Source organism: Thermobia domestica, chromosome 7, assembly GCF_964235325.1.
Source record: "Thermobia domestica chromosome 7, izTheDome1.hap1.1, whole genome shotgun sequence".
Taxonomy (NCBI): domain Eukaryota; kingdom Metazoa; phylum Arthropoda; class Insecta; order Zygentoma; family Lepismatidae; genus Thermobia; species Thermobia domestica.
The window spans coordinates 59014495-59024848 of record NC_137460.1 but is presented as its reverse complement, the minus strand read 5'-3'; the positions used below and the strand labels follow the sequence as shown (position 1 = coordinate 59024848).

The following is a 10354-nucleotide window of genomic DNA, read 5'->3' as shown; positions in this document are numbered from 1 at the left end:
GGCACCATGTGCCCAGTAATTGTCCAATGTATTTTGTAAGGAACAACAATATTCAAAATAAATCAAATTCAAGAGGTGAATATTCAAACTTTGTACAAGAGAAGTTGAAGAAATAATCTATGCATTTTCTTTTTAATACTTAGCTTCTTTATTAATTAATTTTACTCATCCGAATCACTACCAATAATGAAACTTTCAGCGTTTAGCTTTTAGCTGTTGAAAGTTTCATTATTGGAAGTGATTCGGATGAATAAAATTAATTGATTTCAACAATGAAAGAAGCTAAGTATTTAAAAAAATCTCACAGATTTTATCTGTATCTTCTCTTTGTACAAAGTTTGAATATTCACCTCTTGAATTTGATTGATTTATTTTGAATGTTGTTGCTCCTTACAAGATACATTAGAAAGACATGTGGTGCCATCTGTTGATTATTAGCGATAGCGATTCTTTAGTCACCATAAAATTAAAATGAAGTGTACACATACATCTTACACAGGTGCACATATGATTCATATATTGAGGTATTCTTCAACTAAACGTTAAAAATATGGGTAATAATACATTTTATCAGCATATATTGTAGGTATGATATATATATATATATATATATATATATATATATATATATATATATATATATATATATATATATATATATTTACATATCAGCAATTATTCTAGTTTAAAGCATCTCGAGTAATATAAGAAAATGAAAGGACTAAAATATTTAATTACTTTACGGTTCGGTATGTCTAAATCAGGAGTCGGAAACACTTGAAATAGCCTATTTGACGTGATAGCCCTTTCTGTTTAGTGGTAGGAGTGGTGTGGTCCAGCAGTGTGAAGTGTTAGACTGACGACCCTGAGGTGAAATCAATTGGTGATTCAAGTTCCTCTGAAAATTGCGAGCATTTTTTGACTGTCCTCAAAATCCTTTGTGTTCGTGCCCATGTCGTATTGCATAAGATTACGTAGAAGACAATGGAGACAAGTATTCCAGTTAACGCATATTTTAAAAAATTGTTAACGCTTCCGCTTCTCGTGCACGAGTTTCCTGATTTGATTTCCAGTGAAAGTCCATTGAATGCATTACGGTGATTCAGATTCCATAGTAAACTAGAGGTGCATAATCTCGCTTTACATAACCTCGGTGTTGAAAAGGGGCGCTAAACTTCGATAAACAAGCAAACTTTGTCGTGCTAAAGTCACCCTACACTCTGATCTTACGTATACCCCTAAACATAAACCAATTTTTTTATTAATAATAATAATTATCCATACAAATTAGCGAGATTCAATATTTCATCTTGAATCACTGCTGATCTTCAAATAAATATTACTACTAGTTACTTATTGAAACAAATAAGACTTTTTCAAAATATTACTTGTAAATTACTCCGCAAACTTTGAAAAAATGGTTTGAGTACAAGGTACGGGAAAAGTGAGGTAGATTCCGATCCCTGATCTAAAGATTTAAACCCTATTTCTTTCATTCTTTCGTACATGCCTTATTTCTCCCGTTCTTCGAAAGTATGTATTTTTCCACTATTAAAGCTACTGTACATACAAATTCCATCAATGTAAACGTTAACTTTCAGAGTTAGTTAAATCTTAAACTTTGCATGAAGCTGGATAGGAAAGAAGCGCCTTTAGGATTCATATCATCGTCGTCATCATAAGGTTCTGGCTTAAAGTCAGGAACAGTGAAGGCGATTTTTACTCCTTCGCATTTGTTTTTCATGTTTTGGCAGAAGAGTTTCTCCAGTGTGGCGGTTTTGATGATTTCAAATCCTTTGTTGCCGCCAAATGTAGAGGGTTTCCAATATTCAGGACTGTTGATAGGATTGGACATTAAGCCATTTATGGAAAATGGTCCGGCGATTGTAAGTCCTGACTCAGTCAACACATTTCTTCCAGTTTTCTCCAACATCACACCTAGAAAGGAAATTTTAAAACTTAATTTGACATGTAAGCACGGTATCCAATAATTTAAATGTGCATTATATGAATCATGAATATATATATGACACTTCACTATGCATATTTTCAGAATACATAAGCTCATATACTGTACGTAAAAATTAAAGGCATTCAGTGCCAAGGTCATACTTATTTTAGCCAATTTATTTACGTAATGAATTATTTTTGTTTTCTTTGAAATGAACTGGAATTCTAATGGTTTGATTTTACCGACTTCTTCAAATCGGTTGCGTTTTGTTTGCCACGACTTGATTTTCGTTTGTTTGCCACGATTTTGCCATAGTATTTGCATTTCGATCTTATATCTCATTATCGTGAAAATTCTCACACATCTGGTGTAAAAGGAAGAGTTGCCAGGCACCCCTGTTTTCTATCCTTTGGAACAAGTGGTAAATGTTCTCGCCTTTGGGACGACAGAGGTCTCATTAGACTAGCTGCTGAAAGAGAACATTAAGCTCCAATCATATCAACATAAAACATCATTAGTATCACAATAGCTTAGTAAATTGATGTAATTGCATTTTCTCTTTTAACGGAGTTCTTAATATCATCTCCTGTTATATAATGTTCTGTTTTCCGTTATATTACGCGACTAAAGAACTGCGTTTCATATACTTACGAAAAATGAAATGAAAAATTTCAATTTTACGTCCCATTCTTATGTCGTGTAAGGTAAAGGATGTAGCAATGATGTGAATGGATGAAAAAATATTGTAATGAAGAAAGTGGAAGGAAACAGAAGAACCCCGAGAAAACTCACGCACATGGCGTTTGTCCACCACAAAACCCACTTTGCGCGAGCTGGAAATGCTTTACCACTGAGCCACTTTTGCCCCTACGTGATATATATATATATATATATATATATATATATATGTATATATAGGGGAAACCGGGGTACTCGCGAATACTGGGGTTATGCCGAACACCCAAGTTTACGCTCAAGGAAGCTCGTTAGAAAACAGACGTTTTTGCTGACGCTAGCGGAGAGACCTGGAAAAGTGTAGCATAAATTTGGTGATAATCAGTTGAGTGAATTGCCAGGAAGAAGACGTTTTGTTGTTTTTGTCGATTCACTTATAACGTTGAATCAACAATCTGAGGATGGTAACTTGGCTCTTATCTTATCTATATTGTTTCAGATAAGACTTTATATTCCTCTATATTTGAGCATTAGTTCTTTGTAATCTTACTAACCTGTATGCAGTCAACAATTAGTTTCAAATTTAACAATAAAATGGCGTCTCATGGGGAAATACCAGACAGAATGTTTGTCATTACTCCGGAGTGTTCGGAACTGCCCCATAATGTGAAATAAATTATCAAGATTTTAAATATTTTTTAAATTGAAAATTAATTAATAAGTTAATGAAATCGGTTTGGGAAATAGATCATGTCTTGGTAATAAGCGTTATTAGCTATATTAATTAGAATAGTTTGCTATAGGCCCTATTTATTTTAGGCCATTAGTAGCCTACTTCATTATTCTATAGTCAGTAACCCTATTTTAGATATCTGATCCTTCATCATAGGCTGCAATTCTTTTGTGTGTGATTCACAAAGTGTTTTACAAATATACTTACCCTAGTAGCGTCCATTAGCAGTTAGTAAATTTTGTTCAGCCTATTGACCGCATTGGAACAGTGAACTAATAAAGAATACTGTCCTTGGAAGCAAAATATTTCTACAATTCCAAATAATATTTTCATGTTAATGAATATTTTACTTAATGCATCGTTATTTCTGAATTTGTTTCATAAGAGTACATCTTGTTTAGCCTATTACCTATTAGCTTTCATTTGTAATGGTTTCAAAGATGATGAGGTCTGGTCATGTTTCTCATTAACTTGAGTTACGTTTGTAATTATAATTCTTATTAAATATTTAAATACTAAATTACAGTATATTTTTAATATATTTTAATGTATTTCAATTTTCGTAAAGGAAAGTTTAAAGTAAACAGGATGTTCGGAATTAGCCCGACCACTGGGGCAATGCCGAACACAGGTACATTTTTATAACATCTAACTTATTTGTTCAAAAATGTTACTTTTGACTTTCCTCTAGCAAACGGGGAAACTACAACCTTTCTATACATAAGAAATCTTAATTTTATAATCAAAGCATACCCCTGTCTCCCTTATATATATATATAATACAGGGTGTCCAATATACAATGCAACCTGGGATAGTAGAACTTTTGAATCTGAAGCGATACCCAAATAATGGTTATACCAAAATGAAGTCTTCTTCATCCATATATTTTTAAACTAGGAAGCAACGATTGAAGTACACTAGGAACCACACAGTGTTGCCAGATGTAACCGAAGGTTAAATCAATTTTTTTTTTGCAAAACATGTAAATTGACTCATAACTCATACGTATGGATGTTCTGTCGTTAATTTTCAGTTTGTTTAGTTGGAGTAGCTTAGAAACTATGGAGCAGAAGAAAAAAAATCCATTTCCACCGATAACTAATCGGATTAGGCCTTTGTAAGGAGTAACTAGGGAAATTGTAGTTTTCATAAATTAACACTCTGAATTGGCAACCCTTCTGATGTTTCAGTGCATCGAAAGCTGTGTTAAGGATCTGTCTACATTATGCAATTCCTGAAAACAATGAAAAACAAACTTTGAAATTATCATGGTAAAAATTTTACTTACATGCACCCGACAACACTACTATTCATTTCTATGGGACTATTTAAAGCAAGAGGTATACAAGAACAATTCTCAAACTATTCAAGACTTGGAAACAAACATTCGCAGTTCCATTGAGAACATTAACGCTTCTAATCTTCGTAAAGTTACTGCCAACCTGGTGAAACGTGTGAACCTGTGTTTGAATCAAAACAGGGGACACTCGCAGCATCCGCTGTAGAGCTGGTAACTCGTTTCTGATAGTAGCAGTGTTGACGGGTGCATGTAAGTAAACGTTTTATCATGATAATTTCAAAGTTTGTTTTCCATTGTTTTCAGGAATTGCATAATGTAGACAGATCCTTAACACAGCTTTCGATGCACTGAAACATCAGAAGGGTTGCCAATTCAGAGTGTTAATTTATGAAAACTACAATTTCCCTAGTTACTTCTTACAAAGGCCTAATCCGATTAGTTATCGGTGGAAATGGATTTTTTTCTTCTGCTCCATAGTTTCTAAGCTACTCCAACTAAACAAACTGAAAATTAACGACAGAACATCCATACGTATGAGTTATGAGTCAATTTACATGTTTTGCAAAAAAATTGATTTAACCTTCGGTTACATCTCGCAACACTGTGTGGTTCCTAGTATACTTCAATCGTTGCTTCCTAGTTTAAAAATATGTGGATGAACAAGGCTTCATTTTGGTGTAACCATTATTTGGGTATTGCTTCAGATTCAAAAGTTCTACTATCCCAAACTCCGGGTTGTATTGTATAATGGACACCCTGTAGTTCAGGCGGTCGTAACAATAGGAAGTTACAAATACCAATTATAACACAAGTATATACGTTACCTTACGAAGCTCAAAGTTGATGTCATATAGCCCTTCTGCTATTTCTAACTCGTTTCTAATATCTGCAGCAGGCTTTCTATAGTAATAACACAGGGAGCCCAGAAGCATGAAATAAACTAATGTCTATAACAGCACATCACATTTGGTTCATACTCCTAGGCGGCTCCTATTGGAACCTTGTCATCTGTATTCTGTACAAACTGTACGTCGTTCATGAAGAAAATTATAAATCAGAAGTAAAATGCTTCTATTGATTACTGAATTTATGTACAAAGCTCAATCTTCTGACAAGTAAACCTTACGTTTGGGTGAATCGAGTTGCTGACTGAGACACATATGAGAAAGTAGTACTAAATGTGGTCAGTATTTTAGTGAAGTTGTAGGTGCGAAGCTCCAGGGGTTTAGGAGATACAGGTACTAGAACATCACATGGAAGTACAGAATAGTCTTCATACAGTTGGAGGTAAAAGCTCTGTAAGACCTCTTGTAACGACAAAAGGTGAATAACAAATATATGGGTACATATTAGGACTAGGGGGAAGTCATATAGTAAGGATATACCTGACAGCGGCCATCTTAAAATCCGCCTTTTGAATTAAGGTTAAGTTTTTAAAAGGGAATAGGGCATAGAAATAGGGTCATGCGATACATGATTTAAGGCGCAAATTTAATCAGAAGAACAATGGTGACGTTACTTTTGATTTACGCGCAATTGGTAAAAAGTTACAGGGAAATCAAATATTGTTTCAGTATATGTATTAGTCCTTTACCCCACCTTGTAAATTTTGTGTTAATGATAATAATTAAATAAAAAGCAGGTGGATAAATATTAGGTCTATGGTAAGAGTTGCCTTGATGACGGCCATGTTCAAATTCGCCATTTTGAATCAGACAAAAGTTTTAAACAAAACGCATAACAGTGACACCTTATTAATAGCAAATTTTACCATAAATCCAACGGTATAACCATTTTTACTTTATCATTAACCAGCACAAAATTAAATGGGAATAGAGTAATGCAATAGTCTTCGGGGTGATACAGCAGTAACAGAAAGTGACGTGAACATATGGCATCGTGATAGGTTCATACAACTTCAGTCGTTTACAATTTACCAGTTCAGTGCTCCTCGTTTTCGCAATATGATTCGATTCGCTTTCAGTCAGGCTGGATATTTGAATGAAGAACCTGGACATTGGATCGCTCCTTACGACTACTGCTTTGACGGAATTGTTAACGACAAATGTGTCAAGTGTAACTCGATTGCCTTTGTCAGGCGTGCTCACTGTGAGCAGAGCATTTGTGCAAGTCATGCACTCTTTTCTGAAGTACACATTGATTGTGCTAATTGAGGACTTTTCTGGAAGAAAGACCCAAGTTCAATTATGACTCAATTCCACTTTGGTCATTTTTCCTTAAATTAGCAACTTGTTTATGCGATAACAAATGCTGGTTAATGATAAAGCAAAAATAGTTATACCGTTGGATTTATGCTAAAAATTGCTACTAATAAGGTGTCAATGTTATGCGTTTTGTTTAAAACTTTTGTCTGATTCAAAATTGCGGATTCGAACTTGGCCGTCATCAAGGCAACTCTTACCATAGACCAAATATTTATCCACCTGCTTTTATTTAATTATTATCATTAACACAAAATTTACAAGGTGTGGTAAAGGAATAATACATATGCTGCAACAATATTTAATTTCCCTGTAACTTTTTACTAATAGCACGTAAATCAAAAGTAACGTCACCATTGTTCTTCTGATTAAATTTGCGCCTTAAATCATGTATCACATGACCCTATTCCTATTTTAAAAACTTAACCTTAATTCAAAATGGCGGATTTCAAGATGGCCGCCGTCAGATATACCCTTACTATATGACTTCCAACTAGTCCTAATATGTACCCATATGTCATTACAAGAGATCTTACAGAGCTTTTACCTCCAACTGTATGAAGACTATTCTGTACTTCTATGCGATGTTCTAGTACCTGTATCTCCTAAACCCCTGGAGCTTCGCACTTACAACTTCACTGAAATACTGACCATATTTAGTACTACTTTCTCATATGTGTCTCAGTTAGCAACTCGATTCACCCAAACGTAAGGTTTACTTGTGAGACATTTTCTCAGGTCACCATCTTCTCTTAGATGATGAAGTATGGAATGGACTGTGTCCTGTCATCAAGTGCATTTTGAGAGTTTTTAAGGAAATATATTATCTCGAGTGCTTGAACTCACCTTGAATAAATTTAACTTTGGCGTTAACAGCCAATAGCGCAACAACCCAATAACGTGCTTGGGACAGTTTGTATTGTATGTGTTCTATTTATAAATATAATAGATTTGATTGTTATAATATGTTCATCTGGCAACCCTCAGCTTATGAGTCGATTTTGTATAAATCTTCACGATTGTGATATAAGATAAGCAAGAGTGGACAATACCATGGCAAGCAACACCAAAATCGAGTCGTGGCAAACAACACGTAATCTTCAAATCTACTGAAATTTCAATGGTTTGATTTTATTGCTTTCTTCCTCAAATCTACTGGAACTAATGTTTCCATTTTACTGATTTCTTCAAATCTACTGGAATTCTAATGGTTTGTTTTACTGATTTCTTTAAATTTACTGGAATTTTAATGGTTTCATTTTATTAGTTTCTTCTTCACATCTACTGGAATTCTAATGGTTTGATTTGACTGATTTCTTCAGATCTACTGAAGTTCTAATGGTTTCATTTTATTCGTTTCTTCTTCAAATCTACTGAAATTCTAATGCTTTGTTTTACTGATTTCTTCAAATCTACTGGCATTTTAATGGTTTCACTTTATTTGTTTATTCTTCAAATCTACTTTAATTCTAACGGTTTGATTTTGCTGATTATTTCTCCAAGTCCATCTAAATTAGTTCGGTTTTTCAAAATGAATTTAAGCTTTCTTGTGGCTATATGGTTAATTTACGTGCCTTATTGTGAGAACCTGGGTTCGTTTCTCAGTTGGAGCTCATGTGATTCGAATCTCTCGTTAAACTATAGATCTACCTCTTATATAGTCTCTCAGCTGAAAGAGACGCTGAACTCCAACGAACCAATCAAATTAAATTTGCATCATATATACATTTAATATTAATGAATTAAATTAAATTTTTAAACAATAGTAGTGTGTTACAGTATGTTCCACATATAAATGGCCATTTTGCACTGGGCTCACTCGAGCTTGCAATGATACACTTCTTTCAATTGGACTCACGCTCGCTTCTTTCAACTGGGCTTCAGCTCCCTAATCTCAAGGTGTCCACTCTCACTCGGACTCGCGCTCACTTCTTTCAATTGGCTCGCGCGCACTTATTTGATTGGGGCTCGGGCTCACGCTCAATTATTGAGTCCGATTCTGATTGACCGCGAGTATGAGTATAGTCCCACGCAAAGCAGTTTGGTTAAATGGCGTAATATTTTCTTAATTAATATTGAAACCGGAAGAAGTAGCAGATTTCAGCCATTTCCGATTTTAGTAGGGATGGCCACAAAGTTCCGGTTCTCGGAGATCTGCTTTTCAGAACCGGTTCTGGAACCAGTTCCGGATCTTGATCCGAAAACCCGGTTCCAGATCTGGATCCGAGAATCTGGTTCCAGAACCGGATCTTAGGAACCGGTTCCAAACCTAGATCCGAAAAATCGGTTCCGGAACCGGATCTTCTCGAACCGGATCCATTCAGACCCGAAAACCGGTTCCACCAGGAACCGGTTCTGGCCATCCCTAGATTTTAGTACAGTATAGAGATGGACTAGGTTCTTCGGACGCTTAATCGATTGTAGAAAATCGATTCTTGCTATCTATTACTGTTTTTACTTTATAAATAGACATTAAAACGGAAGTGGTTGATTCCTGAAACTTCTTGTTTGAATAAAGGGTTAAGAGAAAAGATGGTAAGCCTAGTTTTAGAACTTTAAATTGATTTAAAAAACACTTTTCGCTATCTTGAATCCTTTTTGCTTTATGTAAAACAACAATGAAACCAAAAGTTGTAGTGAATTTATATCAATTCCAGTTTTAGTAGAGGGTTATGGATAGAGACTAAATGTATTATTGGGACCGTTAATCGACTGCAGAAAATCGCACTGCTCGCTACCTACTGGCTTTCTTGTTCTTCAACAATCAACGTTGACGGAAACAATGCCATGCCGTGGAAAATCAGCGCCCGGGGCAAGAGTATACGACAGCGTCCCCACACATACGTATATTCCAAGTTATTTTTTCCCTTTTCTCTCCCGAATTTTGCGCCCCCTTTACTTCGGCTCCCGGGGCCGTCGCCCCGCTCCACCCTCCCCATGGCACGGTACTGGACAGAAATGTTTTTCTCCACTAACAAACTTGATTGCTAACTTGAGATGTTCTTCTCCTGGACGAAAAATGAAATGAAAGGAAATCTTTAATTTTATGTCCCACGGTTATGCCGGGTAGGCTAAAGGAAACGGTGATGATGAGAAATAAATGAAATGGTGGAATGAAGAAAGACGGAGGAAACGGGAAAACCCCGAGAAAACCCACAAGCACGGTCTTTGTCCACCACAAAGTCCACACGGCGTTCTTCTGGACGAACACACGGATAGAGAGTAAATATGTAAAGGAACTTTTGATAAACCAAACTAATAATATATAATCCTTGTGTTGCGGAAGGATTCTCATAACTTACAGATGAAATTGGAAAAAATAAGGCTTAAATTTGGTACATAAATTTTAGAAACGACACGAGAAAAACGTTATTTATCGTCTCTTCTTGTCTCGCAAGCAACACTAGATGCAGCACTCAGTTCTATCGGCGCGGGTGTAGCAAGCCGGAGTCTGAGTTCCACAATCGAGTAA

The 10354-nt window shown here is 35.4% G+C and overlaps 1 protein-coding gene across 1 annotated transcript in view; it reads right to left on the bottom strand.

Moving 5' to 3' along the window:
- Positions 1-653: 653 nt before the first annotated feature.
- The window catches only part of LOC145689199 (prostaglandin G/H synthase 2-like), a 33544-nt gene continuing 23843 nt past the window's right edge, over positions 654-10354 (bottom strand). The window contains exon 6 of the mRNA XM_081763334.1: positions 654-1938. Within this exon, the coding sequence (XP_081619460.1) occupies positions 1604-1938 (335 nt within the window). The 3' untranslated portion in view covers positions 654-1603. The remainder of the gene's footprint in view (positions 1939-10354) is intronic.